A 27370-nucleotide genomic window follows, 5' to 3' on the forward strand; every position below is an offset into this window, starting at 1 on the left:
ATCCATGTCATATGCTTTGGATTCAAGGGGCTAATTTTCGAAGACCGTAGACAGAAAAGCAGGAGAGAGGACAGGACTTTGGTTGATATGCTTGATTGTGGAGTGGCGCACTTTGAAACCATTACACAGACGCTTGGTGAATTGGTGCATGGTGCAGAGGTGTATGCTGCAATGCTGTATGATGAGCTGGTGTATTGTGCAGTATTGTTTGGTGCGTTGATGATTGATGCAGTAGCCATTGCTCACAGAGATATACACAGATTCTCCGGTCATATTTTAAAATGCGTGGTGCTTACAGCGTTCCGACACTTTTTGGTAAGTACACAGTCGAGGGCAACAGTTCGCCTAATATTTCACCGTAGCAGCATGTAACTTTACTCTGCTAGGTAGTATCTCTAAGTTGTGAGAGGCGTGGTATGTTTTTCTGCCCATTGAAGTTTCTTTTCGATATGATGCGTCAGGGAGGAAAGTTGACAAAATACAGCAGTGTTGTCTTTTGTCCATAACCGTGCAGATGATGATGAAAAAGGAATAAAAACAAAGCAGAATGGAATAAGGAAACAAAGGAAATGGGAAAAATAAGAAAGGGATTGGCAAATTGAGAAAATGAGGAAACAGGATAAAGAATAATATGAAGGAGCAAGAAGGACAAAGGGAGAGGGAATTAGGAAATAGGGTACATGTGGAGGAGGAGGATACAAGGTACAGTAGAAGGAGTAGGGGGAGGAAATGGGGTAAATGAGAGGAAGAAGGAAAATGAAGGACAAAGGAAAAGGGGAATATGGAAATTGGGTACGTGTGAGGCTAGGCTTGGACGGGTACAAAGGCACAAAGGCAAAGCGAGAACTATAATTATCTGTATGTCTGACGTGCTGTGTCGGTCTGTCTACCTTTCTGTCCATCCATCTGGTTGACTATCTATCTACCTGTCTACAGATCTACTGTATATGTCATTCTCTGTCTTTACCTAACAGTCCGTCAATCAGTAACTGCTTATCAGTCATTTAGTGTGTGTGTGTGTGTGTGTGTGTGTGTGTGTGTGTGTGTGTGTGTGTGTGTGTGTGTGTGTGTGTGTGTGCCTGGCTGTCTCTAACCATCTGTCTGTATATATTTGCTTATCACTCAGATGGTCTGTCTGTATATCTGTTTGTCCATCTGTATGTGTATGGCTGTGAATATCTGTTTATATAACAATCAGTCCGTTGATCTGTCTCTCTATTGACGTATGAAGGTAGCAAAAATAGAATACAAGAAGCATCGTAGTCATGACGAGCTTAATCCCTTAAGTGAGAGCTGTCCTTCTTAGCCTGAATTAAATCACAAAAAATTGTCAGAACAGAATAACAAAGACGTCTTGACTCTTTGCTAAGCCTAATAATTTCCTCCACTACAAAATTGTCTTTTGACTAACACCAGACGATTTTATTCAGTTAAGGGTGAGTTCCAAGGAGCGGAGTATTAATATTTAAGCTGTTTTTGAAGGCACGGTTCAGTGTAATCACGATGCTACTCACATATTCTGGGCAATTTCCTAAAACGCCTTAACCTTTTCTCATCCCAGAGGGCAACCCTAATTAAAGGAATTCTTCTTCGGCCTTCCCCTTGACCCTTTACCTGCCAATTAACCTGCTTTGCATTTTACTTCCGCTAACGTCAGGCTATTTTACCATGCACAAGGAAAGTTCAGGACACGGAAAATCTTACGTTTTTCTCTGCGGTGACTTTTTTTTCTTGTTAATTTCGGACGGTAGTATTCAGCAGAGGGGAGACGCTTCGAATATATAAATAGCATTTATTAATCCCTTAAGCAAGAGTGTCCTTCCTGAAGCTGAATAAAATCATCTGGCAAATCATATAACAAGAACGAAGAGGGGAACACAGCGGATAGCGAAGAGTATTAAAGATTTTTTCTGATGACCTGGTGACCTTTCCATTTTGAGAATTCTCCCTAATCTGGATATATACGTGTTTGGATTTAACAAAATTTCTCCGTGTAGGTAATAACACTTACATACACCTCCCTCAGCCAATTCCAGTATATTATATCCACTACACTCTTTTCACTGTAACTTGACTCAAAATTACCATCTCTCAATCATGAATACCAATTTGTAACGCGAGGTTAACATTAGAATGTGATGTTAGTCCCAGAGAAGTGCTGTGGAACGGATGTAAGTGGAAATGTTGTCATTGTCAGCCATTTAGCTTTTTTTTTTTTTTTTTTATGCAGGGAAGAAGGAAGCAAAGACCAGGAGCTCGCAACTGCAAAAGGACCAAAATCTAGGCCAAGTTAAGGTGAAAAGAGCTTAGAATTCTCTCTCTCTCTCTCTCTCTCTCTCTCTTCCTGCTCTTGTAAGTAATTCTCTGCGATTCTTAGTACTTTGCCGAGATTAGTGGAAAACTTTCACTTTATTATCTTCTCGTATTAGCTAAAGTTGTATCGGTATTTACCCCTTCAGTAGGTATTTTTATTATTATTATTATTATTATTATTATTATTATTATTATTATTTGTTGTTGTTGTTGTTGTTGTGTTTGTTTTTATTATTTAGCTATCTTCAAGAGATTGCATGCAGATTAAGAACACTCCATGGATTTCAAAAGTACGTACCGTCTCTGTTTATCTGTGTATTTGCAATTTATTTATTTATTTAAGAATGCGTGTACTGGTGCAATACTTAAACGTTCAGTAAAATAAATTATTATTGTTACTGTCAGACGACTTTATTCGTATTCTGTTTAGGAGCAACCGCATGTACTTAGAAACTGTCACGAATAAACTCTTAATTTTGCTTAAAAAAAAAACAGAAGAAATTATGGACTTAGACATAATGTTCACCAACCTCCTCCAGCCAATGCCGAACTGTTTTTCTATTACTCTTACTAAAAGACTTATTTATTCAGCTTTAGAGGGACCTAAGGAACTGGAGGGGGATTAGATATAGCCTCTTTAACCCCTACATTAAGAGAGAGCTGTCCCAAGTCGAATAGAATCGTTTGGAGGTTGGAAAAGATTTGAAAAAAAAAAAAAAAAAATCCGGATCGAGGGGAAGAATCTCTCAGACTAATGTAGGATTTATCTCTTGTCGCCTAAGGAAAGTCGTGCGTTATAAGACTAAATGCAGTATATAATAATTATAAATTGTTGTCCGTGTTGGTAAGTGCGGTCTGAAGATTATCCTTGAACTTTGACTTTAACTTTCATTCTTTGAGCCTGTGTGAAAATTAACGCCTCCACTATGATGGTAACCTTTTATTTAAATTCTTCTCATCTTTAGACGGATTATTTCAGCTTAGGAGAGACTTACTGGTGGGTTAGATATACAGTTGACTTCACTAACCCCTTCACTGCTAGGCGATCTTCGTCAACTCAGAGAAGTCGTCCAACAGTGTCAAGAATAAACTTTAAGAAAACCCTGTGGTACTGAAGGGATTGTTTTTGTTGTTGTTGTTGTTGCTTAACCCCAGTCTGTCTGGCCGAACAGACCACAGGTAAGCAACTGCTTCTGTGAGGCTGTCCTACAGTTACAGTACAGTACATACACCGTGAAGAGATACGATTCCTCCATGTGTTAGACAGCGTCTCACCGGAGTTGGACCAGGGTTCGTCCCACTGAGAGGTGCAGGGAAGTATGACGAAGTTTGGCTCCCGAGTGGACGTCAAACCTCCTCATATTTCCCAGCACCTCGCCGTGAGCAAGGACCCTGGTCCGATCCTGGTGAAGCACTGTCTACAACAGACGTTGTGAATAAATCTTTGTGTGATATCCGTAGGATGGTAGCCGGGAAAGAACGTACATAGTAATGAAAATGGCGTTATTTAATTTGTCTTTACCGACCAGAACTTCCATGCCAGTCAGCGCGTATCTCATCACTGTCTCCCCCGCCCGCACATTAAGTCAAGGTTGGAAATGCAAGCAGGGACACCTTGCATGTGTGGCGTCCATACATCCACGCACACACGCCAGCCACTTAGCACTAATTATGCCCACGAGGGTCACGATATCACATCTGAGCATGATACCTTTCCATATCTGCACGTTTACGTTTTGCAAGAGAATATATATAAGATTTGCTCAGATTATAGGCGAAGGTTGAGACCACGAAATTGATTGTTTGTCTTTACCATCGTAGTGTAGCCCTAAATTCCATTGGTATTAACCCCCTTGATTCACATGACGTCATTTTTTGTTTATTCTTTATCATGCTAGACGATTTCATTCAATTTAGGGAAGGCGTTTCGTATTGGAGGGGTTTATGAGACTTTTTTTCTTTTAATTCAGCAGTCCGAAACGTCAGTCGTAATCTGAATAAAATCGTCGGGAGATGGTAAAAATGAAATAGACGCCCCCAGCCTGGAGGGATTAATTTCAGACCCTTTTCTTTTCTTTTCTTTTTTTCTTTTTTTTATCCGAGGTCATATTAGAAGGTCTGGCTTTCAGAACTGAGAATCTCCTCCTCTCACTTTTTTATACATAGCACTATTGAAGCAAGTAGGCAAGTATCTCCCACGGCACAGGATGAAGGATTGTTTCCGAGGCTTTCCCGAAACTAGTTACCTTTAATAAATATGAACTGGAGCATTATATTCCTTCTTCTCTCTCTCTCTCTCTCTCTCTCTCTCTCTCTCTCTCATGTAAAATATCGTTGTAGTTACTCGTCCATGTAATGTGATGTATATCCCTTGAAACATTACCATGATCCAATAAGAAACATGGGCGGCTGCAGGGAGAGAGAAAGAGAGTGGACAGGATGATAAACAGCCAAACATTCATCACAGGGACTTCAGAATGTCAAATATTTTGTGGTAACAGCACCGTGGCCTCGATCACAGTCGTCGTCGTCGTTGTCGTCGTTCCGCCTCTTTTGCGAACCTAAGGATGGGCTGAAGTAGAGTTCAGAAGACCAAAAGAACAAAAATTGGTAGTGAGCCCCCCAAAAAAAAAACACACACACACACACACACACACACACACACACACACACACACACACACACACACACACACACACACACACACACACACACACACACACACACACACACACACACACACACACACACACACACACACACACACACACACACACACACACACACACACACACAGACCCAATGAAAATAGGCCACACATTCATTCACCATTCAATCCCCCGGTATCCCAGCTTCACCTCATAGCTAAATCCATTCCTCTTGGAAACGTTGTACGGGTCCATCCAGCCTGGGACGCCTTAATCGGTTATCTGCCAGAGCCTTTTGTAACTCAGCTTCAGGGTAAATTATAGCGTAGCTCCAGTTTGATCTATAGTTTGTGGTTGTTAAAGCTGGATTCTCGTTTCGTTGGCATTGGAGGCTCCGTAGCACTTGTTCCTTGGTGATGTATTTAGTATATTGAGTCTTGATAATGTTTTGTATGTGTTACAAAAATTCGTAAGCCTGTGAAAATTCTCCCCCACCCAAATATAAATAAGTAAATAAATGGCACATTGATGCACATTAATGGACAAAAGTTCACGTAATATTTCACCTTTCTGTTTCACATTTTTTTTTTCCTGGCTGATATCCTGAGCTGAGGGAGGCTTGGTATGTCTCTGCCCAAAGAAAGTTCTTTTTGATACAGTGCGTCAGGGAGGAAAGTGACGGACATGACCTTAATGTGCTGTAGACACAGTGGAATAGTAGGTTAAATATATCACCGTGTGTACAGCAGGAACAAAAGTCTGCCGGCACTTCTCTACAGGCTGTGACCATGATAGGTGATGTATGAACTAGTTTTATGTGATAGCGGTAGGCCGCACACAACAAAAGAGTATGTGAAGGAAGGATACTCTCTGTGTTTTGGGATTGAGAAATATGGAAGACAGGACACAGTATTGGCAGCTGATTGTCAATGAATTTTTGTTCATGGCTGTACGAGGGCCTAAAGCTGCAACATCCAGAGCTGTCCCACACGTATGTAGGGCAGTTGTCGCTTCTCTGACGAGGTGTGGCATTTCATTCCAAGAGCTGTTTTGTTTTATTGTTTTAATGACATAGTGGGTTACGTGTGTGTGTGTGTGTGTGTGTGTGTGTGTGTGTGTGTGTTTTATTGTAGTGACTCATTTTTAGTGTTTAGAGGCGACACAGCACTGGATAAAAAACAAAAAAAAACATCAAAACTAATACACAGATAGACAGGAAGGTGTAAAGCACTAAAAATATGGCGCACTATAACACACACACACACACACACACACACACACACACACACACACACACACACACACACACACACACACACACACACACACACACACACACACACACACACACACACACACACAATAGAATTAAGTCTTCTTTGTGGTTTGGGGAGGAATGGAAAGAACATAGGGAATGCAGAACACAATGCTGCTTGAAAATTGTCGTCGAAATCTTACCCATGGCCTTCCCTACACTCACACAGCGGCTAAATTCGCTATCTCAGGCCACACAACAGACTATAGCGATACCATACACCGTCCCCCATACTCCCCGTTCCATTTCTGTCCGTCTCGCCTCGTCTGACCCCAATGCGTTATCATCTTTCACTGTGTTTGTTCGTGTGTGGGGTTTGGTATCTTGTTTGTACAGTATACATCTGGTGCTGGTAGTGGAACGGCGTCATGTGGTGACACTTATATTGTTAAGCTTCTCTCGTGACCGGCTATATAAACGTTCCTCAATTCCTTCCCTTCACAATTCCATCCTTCTAAAAACCCTTCCCCATCCCCCGAAAGCCCGCGGACGTTTTGTGTATTTGTATATTTATACTACCTCTTATATTGAGCATAGGAGCGATTGTTGAACTTGAGAGTATAGATTTAGCGTTCATTAACACCGTAACCATTAGACACTCTCCTTCGCTGAGGAAACACGACTGGTAAAAGCAAGGAGTAAACACCTAAAGTGTAAAGCTATCAGTAAAAAATAAAGCGTCATGCTAGTGAATTGGTTGATATAAATTGAATAAAACCATTTCCCAAACAAAAAGCAACAATCTCAACAAAAGCAGTTAACCCTTTTAGTACGTTGACGTTTTTTTTTTATTTCTGTTGTTGGTACCAGTTTTTTTTTTTTGAGACCTTTCGAATTGGAGAGGTTAGACTGCGTTCATTAATGCTTTCACTTCCAGGCGTTTCTCACCGATATAATCTCCATAAAACCATTACAGGGTGTTATTAAGAAGTTAAATAGAAAAGTGATACCATACTTTTGGAAATGTTAAATTTATCAGTTTCTCATACTCTAAAATAATATTATCTGGTGGCATCAAGAGTTAAATAAGTGAAAATTAAAGAACCTGATCGTTTGGAAGAAGATAATACTCGTATTGCATCCCCAAGAAAATACCCAAACACAAACACCACAAACACAAGCAATTAATACACGACCTGCGTCCGCGTGTGCCTGATGTCAAAATTGTTAATTGTACAAGTGCTCGTCCATCGGGTGCATGGCCCGTGCATGAAAACGACTTTGGAATTGCGTTTTGCGCGTAAACAAATTCACGCCGATGGGTCGTGTGTCATTATAGGTGGATAAACAGATAAAATGTGTGCGTGTTTGTGTGTGTGTGTGTGTGTGTGTGTGTGTGTGTGTGTGTGTGATTACAATTTGTGAACAAATTCGAACCGATGACTTGTGCATAATTATCGGTAAACAAGTGAGTGAATAGATGTGTGTGTGTGTGTGTGTGTGTGTGTGTGTGTTACAGTCCTGGTGCAGGAGAGGGACGCCTTCAAGTGGTGGCACCTGTACAGCCAGGTGGCTCTGCCGCCAGGTGTTACTAACGTCCCTCAACCACTTCCCTGTCCCTCAAAAGAAAGATGGCGGACAACAGGAAAAGTGTAACTTCAGCCTGCAGTTCAATGTGGCCATGTTCAGATGATCGGATCTTGAGTTTGGCTCTCTCTTGTATTTTGTTTTTCTCTTGGAAGGAACAGTTTTGCGGGCTTGTTGCCTTTGGTTCCTTCTTCCTCGCATTAAAAAAACCACCACCACCACTACCACTACTACTACTACTACTACTACTACTACTACTACTACTACTACTATTCCTGCTATTGCCAGACGATTTTATTCAGTTTAACCCTCTCTTGGTCGTGGCTATTCAAGTTTTCCATTCCACCTAACACCTGGCGATTTTATCCTGTTAAGACTGAGTCATGGGAGCTTGAGTGTTGACGCTTTTTCCTTAAAAATTCACCACGCTGATCCGATTAACAAGCTGATTTTATTCCATTATGAAACTTCGCAAGGAAAATCGTAAAGCCCCTTTCAGTACAGAAGAGCTTTCCTGAATGCACAAAGAGCACGGGAAGTCCGAGTTTAATTTTAATGTATTTTTCAGTGTATTAGGCTAGAAAATGTAGTATATTTTTTCTTAAATTCGTAAACAGAAATAAGAAATTCCTTTGAGCACTTTGAATCTTATAATTGTTTTAAGAAGACAATACATTTAGAAATGCTGACACATGATGCAGGCGGAATTCAGTCATCAAGACTAAAGAGTCGTATGTTACAGCTGAGATAGTCGTTGGATATTAGAAAGAATAAATGTAAATGAGTGTTTTATGTTTGTCCAAACCATGAACACATGCAGTATAATGGCATTCTTTATGCAGTACACTGTTATTGTCAGGCGAGTTAATTCAGCTTAGGATAGCCTCTTTTAGCACAGTGATCAGTGGCAGACTGAACATGTTTGTAGAGTTGTCTCGACATTGAGAGAGCTAATGCACCAGTAATTGCACCCTTAAGTTCAAATGGCTCACTCTCAGCTAAGTAAAATCGTCTGGCGTTACCTGGAATAGAATACTAGAGTTGTCGCAAGCATGAGAAGGCTAAATCTAATGAGCAGTGACTGGGGGACATGAGTGAAGGGGAGGGCAGTCGCACCCTAAGTAATGTCCAGTAAAATTAATGTGTCTCTGAAGGGAGTTTTAGATATGAGGTAAATTATTATTGACGATAAGCATGTTGAGAGGGAGAGGAAGTACCCTATTGATATTTCAGTTTTTGCAGGAGTATAAAATGAGTGTGACACGTCCAGACTGAAGTGATGAACTCCTTTAAGTCCATGAAGTATTTTCTGTTTCATTCGTGCCAGTACCAGAAAAATAATATAAAATGAGTATAACATGATCAGACTGAAGTGGTGAACTCTTTTAAGTCGATGAGGTATTTTCTAATTCATTCGTGCCAGTACCAGAAAAATTCATTAGTCTTTGGGGAGGCGTCTTGTAGTGCAGGGATGTGGTGGTTGTGGTCGTGGTCGTAGAGTAGTAGTAGAAGCAGTTGCAACCCCAGGCTTATCTGAATGTGAACCCATTACACTGCAGGCTGAAAGTATCCTTGTTCTGCAGTTCAGTATCTTCCTTCTGAGGGATAGGGAGGGAACTGAGGAATGTTTGTATGACAGGCAACGGAGCCACTCGGTCATATCGGTGCCACTACACGAAGGCGCCCCTCTCCAGCACCGTAGTGAGAGGTAACAGTGGTAAGCTAGATTAGATTGTGTGAGAGTGAGGGGATGCAGTGAGGCAGATACTGGGAGAGGGTGAGAGAGCGAGGGGTGGCTGTGAGTTAAGTCTTCAGACCAAGCACGTCTTTTGTATCTTTTTTTTGCTGTCTCTAGATTTTTTTCAGCTTCAACAGAGACTTTCTGAATTAGAGGGGTTAGATATAGCTTCAGTGCAAAATGTTTCCCATAAAATGAATGAAATTGTCTGTTGGTTAAAGGAAAATACTCAGAAAAGACGTCGTCGGGTTGAAATAGGCAACATTGGTAAGAGAGATGAAGTGTGTGTGTGTGTGTGTGTGTGTGTGTGTGTGTGTGAGAGAGAGAGAGAGAGAGAAAGCGGTGCTGCGAGAAGAGGGTGAGGGAGCGAGAGAGCGAGGGGTGGCCGTGGCTTAAGGCAACGTCAGGATTGCATTGAATACCCAAGTGAGTCTCTTAGCAAATGTTGTTATCTTTACCCGCTGACTGAGGATTATGCCTGGGAGCGGTGTGTGACTGGGAGTGTTAATACATTTGAGGTTTCCTTTGTGGTTTATTAATTTTGTATTATATCCAGACGATTTTATTCAGCTATGGAAATTGCCTTGAAACTGCTAATTTTTTTAAACGTGATAGGAAAATAAGTACTTGCTAATATAAACACTTTCTATATACTGTACTGTACTTCTTAAACATTTCAGACGCAGAGAAATTGACCCAGAGTCGTAATAATTCTAGGTTGCTTATAATGTTAGAGTTCAGACTTGTTTTTTGTTTTCATCCGGCAGATCAAAGATGGAATGCACAATTAGAGCATCGTTGTTAAAATGGCAGAAATAGACATGAGGATAGCAATACACAGGCGGAGATTTTCTTTAACTTCTTCAAGAAGAGAGAGTTTCCCCGGAGTTTAATACAATCTTCTTGTGATGGCATGGACAGGGAAACAAAACAAAAAAAGATACGACATGTAACGAAAGGATTAATTCCGTAGCACAATCCTAGTTTCGACAGTTCTCCTTTCCAACACATTTTTTAACAGTCATGCGTTTGGGTCCAATCAAATTTACATCGCATCAATATTCATTATTCGCACGCAGTTAGCATACAGTATTGATATTAAGTTTATTACATACCGTATACTGCGGCGAGGATGGGGGTGTGGACGCGATACATATTCACCTGTCGCTATTCCCACACTGTTTTATTCAACCCCTTTACTCCTGACTTTTTTTTTGTTACTTTCAGCTTATTATTATTATTATTATTATTATTATTATTATTATTATTATTATTACGCACGAGATACACTTTTCTAGTTGGTTATCCAGGGTGTCCCGAAAATAATATTTCACTAGAAACCCAAGTGACTATTTCGTGTGTTGTGGGGACGGGTCAGCCTGGCTTAATCCAGCCCAACCTAACCTACCTCGTATTTTGGAGCTGGTTTTGTGCTTTATCTTACTGTCTGCCGGTACTGTCAAGGATAGTTCGTTTTATTTTCCACTGCACCTGTTTTACGTGTAGGGCATGTCTGTCACTTCCTCCCTGACGCATCATGTCAGAGAGCATCATCAGTGGGAAGCAAAACATAGCAGATCCTCCTCAGCATAGATACATTACCCAACAGAGGTAACTGTGAACTAGAGGTGAACCATTAGACAAACTTTTCTTGCGATTAGAAATTGGAAAACATACTAAGCCTCCCTTACCATAGGAATATTATCAGTAGTGGAATCTTGAGGCAGGAGAGGCTGAAACATTGAACACTTATTATCCTTTAATGTACCTGGATAAAGCTACCAAGCCTCTCTCAGTTTAGGAATATTAGCCAGAAGAGGAAATTGTCTAACAGAAGAGGTGAAACATTAGGCGAACTTTTATCCCCGGCTGTGCCAGGGAATAACAGTCGTTTCCATTACATTTGGCAGAAACAGGGTGGAGCAAAAAAAAAAAAAAAAAATCTCTGACGGGAACGACCTACCCCATCTGTGCCTTTATGCTCAAACGGCTGTGCTTTGTAGGGAGGACGCCATTATTCCTGTCATCATCATCGTCATCATCATATCATCATCATCATCATCTCGTTGTTAAATATGTTGTTAGTACGATCCAGAAACAGGAATCGCGCGCGCGCGCGAACCCCGCCCCCCACAAGCAGATCTGTCAGTGCAGAGCTGTATGGAAATGGGTTACACTTTCATTCACCCACCGTTCAAGCTCTCAGAATCCCAGCTCCATTTTTCTAGTACAGTAGTTAACTCTTTCTTACGATGACAGAGTTACTTTTGTAGTTCTTGGCACCACCAGGCTGTTTTACACTGCCTAAGAGGGATCTCTCTTAATTGTTGTTGTTGCTTAACCCATATTGTCGGGCCGAGGAGATCCGTCCATCGCAGCAATGCAACTCCTGCAAGGCTGTCCTACAGAAACAGTGCAGTACATACACCGGGTGGGAATCCGGCGCCCCATGTGGTAGACAGAGTCTCATTAGGATCGGACCAGGGTCCTTACCCACGGTGAGGTTCAAGGAAATGTGAGGAGGTTTATCTCCCGGGTGGTCGCCGCATTTGCTCCACCAAGGGTGCACAGCGCCACCGCGTGTTGGCTCCTCGTCAGCGCCACCTCTCTTTGGTAAATGGTTTGATTAATAAACATTGTTCAAAATGTCGCCGGCACGACAGCTCTTTCCTAATGTAAGTCGATGAAAAATTGCACATACGTAAAAAGAAAAAAATCCATTGTAATGAAGGGGATTAATTAGAGAAAACGTATTCGGGCTTAATTACTTTCACTGATATAATTGTCAGGTTGATTTAAAAATGTATTAAAATGTTAGGCGTCGTAAAACCGCTCCGGCTAATACCATCACACCGGTCCTGAATGAGACAGCACTGCCATATATTCAGAGTGGACGGTGGGTATTAGCGCCCAAGTGGTGACATGGAAAAGTGTGTGCACCATATGTTTCGCTTGCGTTAGGACATGAACTGTCCAGCCTATGTCCAGAGTCAATTACATAGAGAGAGAGAGAGCGAGCTATACCCACCCACATGATCTCGCCAGTGTCCGAATGAATGAATGTATGAGACAAATATACCTTTTGCCGTATCATTCAGTCGAGATAAATACGGAAGGATTTCATTTTAAAGTTACTCAACCGTGTATGTATTAAACGTGACTATTCATTATACAGCTTAAAATTGCCGTAGTATTCTTAGTCTTCGCAGTTCAGTCCGAGTCTTATATGAAAGCAGAATATAAGAGAATCCTTGAGCGTCTATCTGTTATACTCAGAAAGACAGGATAATAATCAGTTAATAATGCCGAGGAAGACATAAAGTGATGTGGAAAGCTGTAATATTTCCCTGCAGAGAGAGAGAGAGAGAGAGAGAGAGAGATTCTTTAAACGTTCATCTCGTATCCTCATAAAAACAGGATATTAATCATTTAATAATGCTGTGGAAAACAAAACATATTAACCGGAAAGGTGTAACATTATCCTGCCCAGATGTGAAAAAGGATAGCAAAGAGTGGAAATAATTAATAGTTGTAAGAGAGGGAATTAATTTTTTCCCGTAATGCATTATGTTATTCTAGTGTGTATGTGTGTGTGTGTGTGTGTGTGTGTGTGTGTGTGTGTCTACTTCAGTGATATGTTTGATTTGGTCTATGTCTTTTTGATAATTACTTGTCTCGTTTTGAGTGTGTATGTGTCTTATGGTAGGCGGGGACACCCACCATCCACTCGCTGGATTTAGTGCTGTCTTCAGGTGACTTTACACTGAGTGACAAGCCAAGTGATTTACATTAACCCAGGAAACCATTTACCGCCCTGGGTGGTAACCATATTACAGAATGATTCCAGGTTGCCTAGGATCAAGGCGACACAGCCGAATAAGGCCCATAAGGGTTTCCATCTGAGGGAAGGTTGGGGTTTCTATCTCTTATAATACCACTCAGGGACGAGTGAGGCTGATCACCCCAGCCTTAAATGTCGGGACTCTAGCCTGACTCCGGGTTAGGCTACAAAAGATAAGGGGAAGAGGGCTTGATGGATGGTACTGGGTACGCCTATTGTGGTTATGGCACATGCCCCTACCCCCTCCTCAGATAATTAACCGGGTGTGATGGAAGACTTGAGATATTTGAACCAGCTCTAGTTGTCTGTGGTGCAAGGTGTACCGGTAGGAAACTATTCTAGGTCAAGTTAAAGTGAAAATAGCACAGGATATTGTCAACACCTCCTCTCGTTTCATGTGGTGCAAGGCGTATGGGTGGGAAATTTGCACCGTGTTTCGTTTTCTTTGTGAAACACGTGGGAGTTGACACCAATTTCCTTAGGACCTAATCTGGCCTCGGGAGTGAGTGGGGAGGGGGAGAGGAGAGAAGGAGAGAGAGGTAGGGAGGAGAAAGGAGGGAAGGAGAGAGAGAGAGAGAGAGAGGTGGGGAGTCAGGAGATGGGTAAGGAAGCAGAGAGAGAGGCAGGGGGGGGGAGGAAGTGGAAGAAAAATGGAAAGGGAGAGGAAACGAGGAAGGAGGAGAGCTCCGAGGAGAACAGAGGATGGAGAAAAAGGTGGGGCAATTGAGGGAGTCGTAGGAAAAGGAGGGAGGGGGAGAATGAAGTAGGATAGAATGAGAAAAGGAGAAGGAAGGAAGGATGAGTGAGCTGTGTAAGTGCGCAGAAAGAGGGAGAAGATAGGAGGTAATAGGACAAGAATTTGTGAAAAGAAAGGATTTTTGGATTTGGAAGATATATGTGAGAATCGGTAAAAGGAAGAATAATAAAAACGGAACAAGGAAAAAAGGAGGAGGAAGAAAGGAAAAAATAATAGGTAATATAAAGCAAAAATGACGATGGAGGGAGAGGAGGGAGGTGGAAAATGTGGAAAGTATTGGAGGGAGGGGGGGAGAACGAATGCGAAGGAGAGGAGGAAAGAGGGTGGAACATGAAAAGGAAGAGATAGCATATTCAAACATAGAATTTACGGGAGTGTGAGAATTTTCAGAAAAGAACGAATGACGAATAAGACGAAAAGAATTCAGGGAAAAATACTAATCTGATGGAAAAGGTAAGGATGCAAGAAAGGGATAAAGACCAAATACAGTGTGAAAGCAGAACGAGAAAATAATTGACGTAAAAAAAATTGCTTTCCACACTGAGTAACGAAGGTAATCATTTTGTTTGCTTTGGGTTATGGACCAAAACGAGACTATTATTTGGGTGCTATTAGGTATGACGAGAAAAATGAAGAATTAGGAAGGGAACCGTGGAGGGGGAGAGAGAGAGAGAGAGAGAGGGCGGGGGAGAGGAAATATGAAGGATATTGAGGTGAAACTAAAATGTCAAGAAGATGAAAGTATGAGAGAGAGAGAGAGAGGGAGAGAGAGAGAGCGAGAGAGAGAGAGAGAGAATATCGTGTCAAGAAGATGAAAATATTAGGGATGGCAGGATGAGAAAGAAGATGGACGAGCTTTGATTTCTGAGAGGTATTAAGTGGGGGAAAAATGACAGTCGGGAAAAACCTAATTCTTAAGTGAACACAGATTAGAAATGAAGACGCCAGTTGAAGGAAACGGATAGGAAAAAGAAGGGAGGGGGGGGGGGCTGACAGAGGAAGAAGAATTAGTGCCAGTGTAAAAAAGCATATGGGTTACACTTCAATGTAGATGGTAAATGATGAGGAGACGAAAAATACTTGAAATCTAATGAACAGAATAAAAGTTTCGCAGTTTATTTCATTGTTTTTGCCCCGAATCAACTCTTATAACTGGATGATTTTTAGCATATCAGTGATGTGGATGAAAATAACAACCGTATATAGGTAGATAAATTGATAGATAGATAGATAGATCTCTGCATATACACTGGAATTAAATGTACAGGAAAGAGGGAGATGCATTAGGGAAAGAGCAAATCATATAATGGACATGTATAGAGTAAAGGAAAGTTATGTAGCAGAAGATTGTACGGTGGTGAAAAGAAAGAGTGTGTGGGAAGAGGGAAGCAAGAGTAAGAGGAGAGGGAATTGTGGGAATTGAGGATATTGGATGGGGGAAGCAGTGCGAGGAGGGGGAGGGGATGAAGGGGGAGGAATGGCCCCTGATCGTGGACAGAACTGACAGTAATGAGAGGGATGGGTGAGGAGTGGTGAATGGAAGGTAGGAGGAAGAAAAGGAGTAACAGAAGTACAAGAAGAAGAGATAGAGGAAAACATTTAAAATTAGAAGAGCAAAGACAGCTCGTAGTTAATTCAGACATAGTGGCCCGAATTTATATAGTTCTTTCACCTTAACTTGATCTAAAATTGCCATCTGTCCCTCTTCGAGTACTGAGTTGTGAGTGTAGGTTAACACCCTAATGTGATGCTAGTCACGAAGATGTTCAGTGGAAAAGTGGTAGAGCTGTAACCTTCTTGAAATAAGCTGCGAAAGTACGAAAATCTGGGCCAAATTTAAGTGAAGAAACTATAGTACTGAGGTTGGAGCCTAGACGTGAAGAGAAGTAAGACTGGAGTGGAGAGAAGAGCTGGGAAGAGAAGGTGGAGGTAGGGGGAAGGAGAGGAGTGGTGGAGGAAGTCATGAAGGGAAGAATAATGGGCAGTGGACTGGAGAAGTGAGGAGAAGAGAAGGTGGGGCAGGGGGAGGAAGAAGTGTGTAGTAGAGAGAGGGAACAAATGGAGAGGAGGTGAAAGAAGGAGAAGAAAGATGGAGAGAAGGAGAAGAAAGATGGAGAGAAGGAGAGGAGAAGTGGAGACGGGGTGGAGGAGTAGAGGAAAGGCGACGGAGGGATGGAAGAAAGGGGTGGAGGGGTAGAGGAAATGGGAGCAGTGAAGGGGTGGAGGAAAGAAGATGGAGGGATGGAGGAAAAGGGGTGGAGGGGTGGGGGAAGGTGGAGAGAGGAAAGGGAGTGGAGAGAAGAGCTGAAGGGATGGAGAGAAGAGGTAGAGAATGAAAAAAAAGAGATGGAGGGGTGGAGGAAAGAGGTGGAGGGACCTGAGTGGCGGTGTTTAGTGAGGCTGGGGGGCAGGAGATGACTTAAAGCTGAGGCAGACGATACAACCCTCACGTCTCTCTCTCTCTCTCTCTCTCTCTCTCTCTATACCACGAGAGAGAGAGAGAGAGAGAGAGAGAGAGAGAGAGAGAGAGCTGGATGGGGGTGGTGCGGTAACTTTAACACTGCTTAGGTCCTAGGCGCCATGTAAAGCATAATATGTCTACATCGGGCCGCGGGAAATAGCCTATAACGTCAGCGAAAGATAGTAAACGAGTGCCTGCTTTATGGCCAGGCAGGCAGGCAGGCAGGCAGGAAGGTAGGCAGGAAGGAAGGTAGGCAGGCTGGAAGTTAAGCAAGCTGGGAGGTAGGTAGGTTCTTGCATACCATTTGCGTATTGTCTTGCTGTCTCTGTCACTGTCATCGGCTCTGTCTGTCTGCCTGCCCCCTCCCCCCCCCTCTCTCTCTCTCTCACGGAAAATGCCACTCTGAATTCAGTGTCAGGAGTTTGTAACGAAGTGTGTTTGGAAGGTGTTTTTCAGGAGGCGAGGCAGCGAGGGCGAGGCTCTTGTGTCAACAGAGTAGCCGTGATGGGAGGGGGAAGAGAAAAAAGGGGAGGGAGAGGAAGAGGAAGAGGGAGAGAATGAGAAGGCAAGGGGAACAGAACGCATGAGAAAGAAGGAAGAGGGAGAAAGATTGTAGTGGAGGGAAGAAGAACGCACGAGGAAGATGGATGAGGAAGAGGGTTAATTGAGGGGAATGCGCTATAGACATTAAGGTAGCTGTGATGGGAGGAGGAAGAGGAAGAAGAGGGATGAGTGGGAAGGTAGAGGATAAATACAGGGTATGGAAAGGATTGTGAAAGTACCTGTAATGGGGAGGACAGAGGAAGATGAGAAGAGAGAGGGCGAGAGTGGGGGATAGAAAAGATTGAGTAAGGATGAAGGGGCAAGAGGAATATGAGGTAAAGGTTGTAGAGAGGGTGAGGCTGTTGGATTTACATAGTGGTGATTGTAAGACAAGAGGAAGAGAGAGTGGACAAGAGGGAAGCAAGAAGAATGAATGGGTAAGAAGGGAGATGAGGAATGGGTGGAGAGGAAGAGGAAGATGAGGTCCTTATGTCAACATGGTAGCGTGATAGCCGTGATGGACAAGGAAGAGGGGGAGAGGAAGAGAAAGTGAAAGAGAAAGGGCAGTAAGAAGAGAAGGAAAGCAGAATGTAATGAAGAAAAGAGGATTGGGCAGGGAATAAATGGGAGGAATAAGAATAATAATTAACGTGTTAATCGTGTTGGGGAAGAAAGAAGAAGAGGAAAGGATGTAGTAAGGAGTAGTGGGTAGAGAATAAATGGGAGGAGTAAGAATGAGTAGAAGAAAGCATGACAGAAATGGGTGGGAGGAAGAAGAGGAAGGGGAGAAAAGGATGTAGTAGAAAAAAGAGGAAAGAGCAAGGATGAAATGCGAGGAGTAAGAGTGAAAGAGGGTCAGAGAAATGGATAGGGAGAAGTCCTATTTTCTGTAGATGTTTATTCGAGGAGTAAGAGTGAAAGAGGGTCAAAGAAATGGGTAGGGAGAAGTCCTATTTTCTCTAGATGTTTATTATCACCGTTGGGGAGACTTTTCGACTGAGTGACGTAGCTTTCATTAACCCCATTCATTGTTGGACGTTGTGGCTTGACTTAAATCATTTGTCGGTAGCGAGAATAAGCCAAAAAAAAAATAATAATAATAATAATAATCACTGAAGTGAAGGGTCCTTTAAACCTTTTGCTCAACAAATATGGTGAGTCATATATAACTGGTACAAAGTATACAGAAGTGGAGATACAGAACAGAGAAACTTTTGCATTTGATATAGATGCAATGAGGAAACAGGCTATATAAATATATTTTTGTAATGCAAAAGGTTCACATGTAGAAAAAATATACATTCTTGTTTCTGTACTACAAAATACAACAATGATATTATTGACTGTAAAGCTTTATGGATGCACAGTCCGTACCTCCGCGAAGGAGGTTATGTTTTACCCCGCGTTGGTTTGTTTGTCGATTTGTCTGTCCGTCTGTCTGTTAGCAGGATTACTCAAAAAGTTATGAATGGATTTTGATGAAATTTTGTGGAAGAGTGTGTCAAGGGCCAAGGAATAAATGATTAAAATTTGGGCCGGATCCGGATCCGGATCAGGAGTACCCCGCACAATATCTCCAAAAGTTCTCAATGAATTTTAATGAAATTTTGTGGAAAGGTGGGCCGTGGACCAAGAAAGATTAAATTTGGGGGCGGATCCGGATCCGGATCAGGATCCTTTTTAATGGTAACGGCATTGGCGAAATTATGTGCTCTCTGAGCGCATTCTAGTTATATTTGTTTTTTCCAAAGCTGTTTGATAATAACAAGGTCTGTTTCTAATACATTACACATATTTTTAGGTTGCCAGGCACACCATTAATTATCAGCGTGCCGTTACTTATACAAGCACTTCAGCAAAGTTGCTGAGACTCATATTGTGAGAATTAAAGGAGATATGAAGATATATTTTAAGCAAAAGTTTTTCCCTTTTCATAAAAAATAAAAACCTTACAGTGGTAATTTTTTTCGCCATAAATTTGCATGAGTCTGTTAAATTGTTGAAATCCTATATGAAGTTGCAGTTGAATAAAATTGCGAGAGCGTCAAACTGGCAATATATTGTGAGAATCTTGCCACAAGGGCAGTTAAAATTTTAACCCCGGCAAACTTCCTTCGCTGCGAAATTACGAGGGCAATTAATCTTTTAGTTTGGCCTAATTAGACTGAATGAGTTTCCATCACATCACCTCCCTGGGTGGTTGGGTCCTTCCCCACCTCCCCGCTTACTCCCTTTATCCAGTTCCTCCCTTCTGCCCCTCCCTCCCTCTGTTTTCCCTCCACTGCCTCGCGTCTGCTCTCCACTACTCCCTCTGCGCTGTGTTTTCACTCTCCCCTCCATTCAGTCTTATTCTCCTTCACTCCCGCCTTCACCCCTCCACCAAGCCCCTTTACTGGTTCTCTCCCTCCTGCACCCTTCCACTGCTTCCCGCTCCGCAGTACTCCTCCCTTCTACTCTCTTTCTGCCATTCCTCCCCTTCTGCCCGCTCCTTACGCCCTCCAGTTACACTCCAGTCTGCTTACAGACGTACTAACCCCGACCTACTTACAGGCCTATTTACACTAGCGGCCCGCCGAAAGACCTGCTTGTACCTACGGCCTACTTTCAGAACTACTTACACCCCAGCTACTAACAGATCTACTTACACCCCGGCCTACTTACAGACCTACCTTCTCCGAAAAACTATCGTACCTACTTACCTATCCGACTCACCTACAGACCTACCTCCACTGACCTACTGTCAGACCTCCTGTACTTACACTCCCGACTTACTTACAAAGCTTTACGAGCAGTGCAGCTTAAAGGCTGATTGGCCATGCAGCCTTACTGACAGCCAGCACTTAATCTGGATGGCTCTCCCCGTCACTGCCAGGATCACATTAGAGAGAGAGAGAGAGAGAGAGAGAGAGAGAGAGAGAGAGAGAGAGAGAGAGAGAGAGAGAGAGAGAGAGAGAGAACTAGCAAATGATTGTTTCTAATATCTTCAATGTGTGTGTGTGTGTGTGTGTGTGTGTGTGTTTAATTCAATCATCTGACGATAGCAAGAATAAAAATCCTGGGGCCAAATGGATTGATAGATTTCTCCCCACACTCGAAACCTGGGTGGCAAGGGGTGAGTGTCCGTATGCCGAAGAAAATCGTCTTTTGGCAGCAGAATTAAAAAAAAAATCATCCTGTGAACTAACTTATCTGAGAGTTTTTCTGACCATTTGTATACGATTAGTCTGTCTCGTATGGTGAAAGAAATCGTCTTGTACCTCTAAGAATATAGCCTAGTGCAATAAACGTCATGGGATGTGGGGGTTTGGTGGGATTTTTACTAGCTCATTCAAGACGATTAAGAGGGGGTTAGTCTCTCGGAAGCTGAGTAAAATCGTCTTGTGGTAAAAGGATGGAATTATAAAGAGCATCATCGTAATGCGTATTTACTTGACTATTATCATTTACTGTTTAATTTCATGGTCACTTATTGTGGTGTCTGTACTATTCGATTTTTTTTTTTTAATAGCTGTCCGTGGTGAGTGTTGTGGTCAGTGTGTATGCCGTTAGATATATAGATGGTGATTGTTTTGGTCCGTGTGGTCTGTGCTTGGTCTACATGGCTTTTGTTTGGCCTGTGATATAAGTTTGGTCTTTGCTTTCTGTGTTTGGTCTGTAATATGAGTTTGGTCTGTGTGGTCTGTGTGTATTCTGTCAGAGCTGCTGGAGGCTGTGTTTGTCTGTCTGCGTATTGTCAGAGGGGGAGGTGGTGATGGTTGTGTTTTTCTGTGTGGTCTGGGTATATTTTTGGTTGTTATACTCTCATACACTACTGTTTCAATGCATTTATTATTTGCTATACCTGCTTATTTACACCATTATTTACATTTTCTTTATATTTACCCATTTACTATTTACGTCCCTGATTATTTACTATTTTTTACCTGATTTTGTGTTACTATTTAGTGATTTTTTATTTATTTTTGTGTACCTGATTTTTTATTACTATTTACTGATTTATTCACTGCTTTGTTCACCTGATTATTTTTGCTTTACCAATTTTACTAAATTATGTGTCTGATTGTTTATTATTTTTACCTGATTACTTAATGTTTTGTGTACCTGTTTATGTGTTATTAAAGGACCTGATATTTGCTGTTTTCTCACCTGCTTATATACTATTATTTATTGCCTATGAACCTGCTTATTAACTACTTACCTGCTTATTTGCTGTAATTTACTTCTTATGTGCCTACTTAATTATTGTTAAACCTGAATACCTGGCACTATTTTTGTATACCCTAATTATTTACCATTTACCCTTTTATCATCTTATTTGCTATTCCTTACTGCCTGTGTACATGATTATTGGCAGTATTACCTGCTTATTTGCTATTATTTCTGCTGATGTGCCTAATTATTTGCAGTTTTACCTGCTTCTTTGCCATTATGTAATGCTAAATTATGGACAGTTTTACATGCATATTTGCCACTGTTAACTGCTTGTTTGTTACGAAGCTGATGTGCCTCATTATTAATTATTTTGCCTGCTTATATGCTACTATTTACTGCTGATGTATCTAATTATTTCCTGTTTCTTTACGTGGTTGTTTACTCATTTTTAATTAATGTGCATTATAATAACTTGTTTATGTATGATTTATGTGCCTGAGTTTTTTGTACGCTAATGCTCTTTTCTGTTATTTCTGTTGCTTGTTATGTACAGGATGTTCCATATATTACACATCCCAGTTCTCGTGTGTTGTGTGGACGGCTTAGTCAGCTTTACAGTGTCCCTCCTGCATCATTTTCAACTTCCCATAACCCTTTCATGCTTTTTACCTAATGTCTCCTTTTTCACCTTCACTGACTGGTGGTGTATTAGTTTCTTCATAAAGCAGCCTAAATGTCTTCCCTCCCTTGCAAGCAGACTGAGCCATGCCCGCAGCACGCAAAACCGGAGATCGCAATATACCGATCACTCTGTATTTTTCATGTTTACTCCTAATTTCGTCTTGATTTCTTCCTAAGTTCCTCCAGCATCCCTAAGAGAAAAAAAAATTGCCAGTAGGAGCCAGGCAATAATAGGTAAGGTTATTTTTGTCCTGTGTAGATATATTGGAAATTTATTTTAACCCTTAAATTAATGGAAAGCCACTCAGAACGCCTTCAATTCGATGACGTATAATTCTTTTTTATTTGTTTAATTTTTATATTATACTTTGTGTTATATTCAGCATGATATTCAGATCAGGAGAGGCTTTTCATAAGAGGAGTTACATGTAGCCTTCTAGTGCGAGAAATCTTCCCAAAACGGAATAAAATCATCTGCATGTCGTAAAAAGCAGCTAGAAAATACGGCAACGTAGTAGTAGTAGTAGTAGTAGCAGTGGAAGTAGTAGTAGTTGTTGTTGTAAATCCAAGCTCAAATGGACATGAGCTCGGTGGACTACAGGATGAAATTGCCCTTCTCCAGCAGTCCACCGTCCTCCTTTTGGGGGATGGGGGGCGGAGAAGTTGAGGGACCCTTGTATAACCAGCCTGTGGAGGCGCTTGTGTCGGTGCCACCTCATGAAGGCGTCCCTTACCAGTACCATGCCGTCGTAGTGACGGGAATGATCATTTTTCGTCCAGCGTCCAATAGTAAAGATGGTATTTAGTGTTTTCGAAGTTAATTGAGAGGGGAAACTTTCGAAATTGAATTAGCCTTGTCCCTGTGTACTTCTCAACTATGGGTCTGTAGGCGAAAGGCGGTACGCGTTGCAGAATTCAGCTTAGAAGCAACTCTAGGTAAAAATACTTTCAGCCTGGATGTCAGACAACGCAAGAGTAATCAGCTGTCCCTATCTATAAACTTCAAACCGTACTCTTCACTTCCACTACGTGTAAAAATGCCGTTCTTCACCTTCATTGTTGAACTGTAATAAGAGAGGCACTGGAATATAGTGCTAGTCACGAAGTGCTGTGGAAAACATGAAGAGCCGTAATATAGTCTTATTCTCGTTGAGCTATGGGAAGTAAGCCTAAAAGGACGAAATTCTCCGCCTAGTTAAAATGAATGAACTACAGTTTTCACTAAGAATATCTGAGAGAGAGAGAAAGAAGGGGGGGGGGGGAGCTGAGCCGTCTGATCAACACATCCTGCCGAGTACACAGCAGCGAAACCTACCCCAAACTTTGTGTGGCTGACTTCCTCACCTTTCGGTTAACTTGGATGTAAACTTTGGTAGGGCAGGGTAAAGCCAAGGGGTCCCTGGAGACGTGGTGAGGGCTGGCCTATTGACGACTCTGTTAGTCCTGCGGTAGTCCCTGATTTTAGCTGTTGTTGTGATGGAAAGTGATATATATTTTACTTCAATTAATAAAGATAGGTATATAGACATAGATAGATAGGGATACATATATATATAAATAACGTTCAGTCGAAGCGGCAACATGTCATTACAGTAATGTTTGTTTAACACTAAAAATGGCAAAACGAAAGATAGACAGGGAAACCCGAAGAAACAGTCAAAAGGAGAAAAATTGTTAAGGTAAAAAGTATCCAAAATAAAACTTATTGCATTCCGAGACACTTATACACATCGGTTGTGAAAGACAGGAGTTCAAGAAAGGCCGACGGAGAAAGAGAGTTCCAGAGTTTACCTCTTAACCTGAACTAGGGAGGGTACCGGTTAACTATTGCTGAGGTAGTAACACTAACAACAGGTTCGTCTGTTTTCATATGACGGAACTCGGCCGCATCCACAACTTGAATAAAATATTAGATGAAGCTCAATGAGCCTTAGTTATGAGGAAGAAATCCGTCTCCATGGTTAATGGTTAAATCGTCTCTCCAGTTTGAATACATTTGCCCATCCATTGAGCTGAAAAGAGTCAAGAATCTTCGTCGGGTTAGAGCCAACACGCTATAGCAACCATTCATAGCCTACTCATAAATTTGCTCATACTGTAGATGCTCGATCCGTTCCCATGATGATGATAAAGACAGCGGTGACAGTAATGAAATTAACCCGTTGAATTCGAGTCACGTCTTTTTCAGTTTCGTCTTGCTGCTACCAGATAATTTTATTCAACTTACGAAAGGGTTGTAATATTGATAGGTTTTGTCTAGATCCTACCTATCCCCTCCGGTTTGAAAAGTCTATCCGATGCCGAGTAAATCATCAGGATAAGTTGAGAATAAAATTATAAAGATCCCAGCGCTCTTAAGGGTAAAGGATGAGTATGAAGATGAAGTGCGTTGATCTGCCGTTCCATAATATTGAAAGATTGATATTACCCTGCTCCCTTGGCCTCTCCTGTATATTCCCTCGCAACGACAGGAAGTTCGCCCACCATAATAATTAAAGCGGATTTTTTTCTTGCCTTTAATTGCGTCAGGTGAAGTCTGAGGCAGTCTTTGACACAGTTGGACAGGGCCAGCTATTCCAATTACGTCCGCGATTCAGAGTTTAGGGAACATAATTTTCAATGGTATGCGCAAGGTTATGTAAGATTAACTTTCAAGGTTTTATTATTTCATACTGTATCTTAGAGTACCTAGCTTGTTTTAAGTAGTCTTGGTTGTTAGAGAGAGAGAGAGAGAGAGAGAGAGAGGAGAGAGAGAGAGAGTGAGTGAGTGAGAGTAGAAATAAGTGCTGTCTCCTTATTTCATAGCCTGTTATCTGTAGATTTTGCTTAGTAACATTTATCCTTTGCTCTGCAGGTGTCCGACGACCTGGGGTATGTGATCTACTCGGCGTTGGGCAGCTTCTACATCCCGAGCTGCATCATGATCTTCGTCTACATCAGGATCTATTACGCCGCCAAGGCCCGGGCAAGGCGAGGGGTCCCTAAGAAAAAGGCGGTTCCATCTGGGGGTGGTGGAGGTGGGAGGCAGGCGGTGAACAAACCAGCCAAGAATAAGAGCAATAGTAAGAGTAGTGGGAATACGACCACGACTAGTTTCACCAGGCCAGCCGCACCCTCCCCCTCCCCCGCCCCAGCACCAGATGACTCCAGAAATGGTGCTGGTGAGAGGACGGGCCTGCTCAGCAAGAAGATGCTCATTTGCGACGCGCGAGTGCACCAAGAAGTGACACCAAGCCGCTGCGGAACGCCAGACGACGGGGCTGAAGACGTGCCCCTGCGGACTGTGAGTGAGCAAGTTGATGCTGACCACCGGAACCACAACACCAAGAGTGAAAATAACGGCCTGTACCTTGGGCCTCTTGGGTCCGACAACCCCGACCTCACCATAGGCCTGCCAACCCCATCAGGCCCCCCAACTCCTATGCGAGGAGAACCAAATGACAGTAACGTCGCTGTCACTGTGGCCTCTCCAGCTGGTTCACTTCGCCGAACTGCACAGCCGGCAAACCTGGAGGGCGACCAGTTGAGTGATATTGAACCCTCCTCGTCTGACTCTGGGGTGGTGACCCGGTGCTCTGTCGTCAAGCCACTAAAGTTTAAGTTCTGCCATCCACTTCTGGGGAAGAAGCTCACGAAACCGAAGCGTGAGCTGATCGACATGGGCCGAGTCTCAACCCCAAAGGCTCAGGATCCAGAAAAGGAGAAACGCAGACTGGCGCGCAAGAAGGAAAAGCGAGCAACGTTGATTCTAGGACTGATCATGGGTTCCTTCATCGCTTGCTGGTTCCCTTTCTTCTTCATGTACATCCTGGGTCCACTCTGTCCTGCTTGCCACATTCCCAACCTCGCCTTCGACTTGGCCTTTTGGTTGGGGTACATGAACTCTGCCTTCAACCCCGTCATTTACACCATCTTCAACAAGGATTTCCGGCGAGCCTTCAGAAAGATCCTGTTCAAGTAGTCGGGGTGTTGTTTACACAGGGTCCGTAATTTCGTCAGCTTAGGAGGCATCCCTACCATCTCTTCCTTAGCAATTTATTCGGTATACTGTGCCATTTTATTCTCTTGTATATTTACTTCTTTTTTATATGAACATGTAGTAGATTGTATACATAACGTACAAGGGAGTATCAGCGTGGTATATACAGAAATAACTGATAAGGAAGAGGTTCTACGGAGCCTCCTTAACCGATGAGACAACGGCCTAAGGTGAAAAACTTGACGTATTGCTCATCTGTGCTACCTGAGCCACATTGGCAGACTAGAAACAGAGCCCCGTTATTGAAGAAAAAAAAACTAACCATGCTGTGTTATATGCCGAATGAAAGTTTTATTTTCATTGTGCATTGAACCAGCGAATAATGCTAAGAAGTATATAGTGCTAAGTTTGGTTTTTAGTTCTTAACATAGCGAGAGACAAACTAATATCTAAGCCATGAAGGAAATGGAAAGTGGATAAATAGGGATGGTTGTAAGATAAGTGCTAAGTTTATTTTTAAGTTTCTTAACATAGCGAGAGATAGACTAATTTTTACGCCAATGAAAAATGGAGTAGATAAACACTATAATAAAAAAAAAAGTATATAAGTGTTGATAGACTAATTTTTACGCCAGTGAAAAAAGGAAAGTAGATGAAGAGTGGATGATTCTAAAAGTATATATAAGTGCTAAGTTTGTTTTCTAAGTTTCATAACATAACGAGAGACGAACTGATTTCTACCTATGAAAAAATATGGGAAGTGGACCAATGGATACCTTTACTCCATGGGATCAATCACTGTGCTTTTACCAGGGCGTGTGGGCGGGGGACGGGTGATGTACTGTATTCACTTTAACTTGGCCTAAAATTGACATCTCTCTCTCTTGAATGCTGGGGTGTACCGAGAGAGAGACACAAGAACATAGAGCTGGTCACAAGGAAGTGCCGTTGACCTCTATTTTCAATGCTGCGGCTCTGTAGCATAAGATACATAAGAACGTAGCGCTGGTCACGAAAAAGTGCTATGGCAAGGATGTAGAGCCTTAGCCGTGTTGTGCTCTACCTGTGGGCTGTTATGAGAATAGCACAAGCACATAGCGCCAGTCACGAAGAAGTGCTTTGGATTGGATGTATAGAGCCATGATAATATCTTTGACTTCTCTGCCATCTAGCTACTGGAAATAAGTTGGAAAAGGCCGAAAATTTTGCCAAGTTAAGGTGAAAGAACTATAGTGTGGGTTGATGCAAAGTGACTGCCTCCCCCGCACTCACTCCCTGCGTTGACCTCAGTGCTACCCTTAAGCTTCTACACAATACGCTTCAACTACAAAATTCCTTGGGTTGTAGGCTCGTGAGCTTAATGGCCTTCCTAGCACCTCATCTTTAGCAATTCATTTTTCATATTATACCTTGGA

General features: G+C 42.3%; 1 protein-coding gene across 1 annotated transcript in view; it reads left to right on the forward strand.

Annotated features, from left to right (window-relative positions):
• Octalpha2R (alpha2-adrenergic-like octopamine receptor) overlaps positions 1–25937 on the forward strand; it is a 551302-nt gene extending 525365 nt beyond the window's left edge. Inside the window, exon 2 of the mRNA XM_080278977.1 lies at positions 24831–25937. Coding sequence (XP_080135103.1) covers positions 24831–25937 — 1107 coding nt within the window. The remainder of the gene's footprint in view (positions 1–24830) is intronic.
• The last annotated feature ends 1433 nt before the right edge of the window (positions 25938–27370 follow it).

The sequence above is a fragment of the Coenobita brevimanus genome, chromosome 76 (assembly GCF_032717465.1).
Source record: "Coenobita brevimanus isolate Jiangsu-jjx chromosome 76, ASM3271746v2, whole genome shotgun sequence".
Classification (NCBI taxonomy): domain Eukaryota; kingdom Metazoa; phylum Arthropoda; class Malacostraca; order Decapoda; family Coenobitidae; genus Coenobita; species Coenobita brevimanus.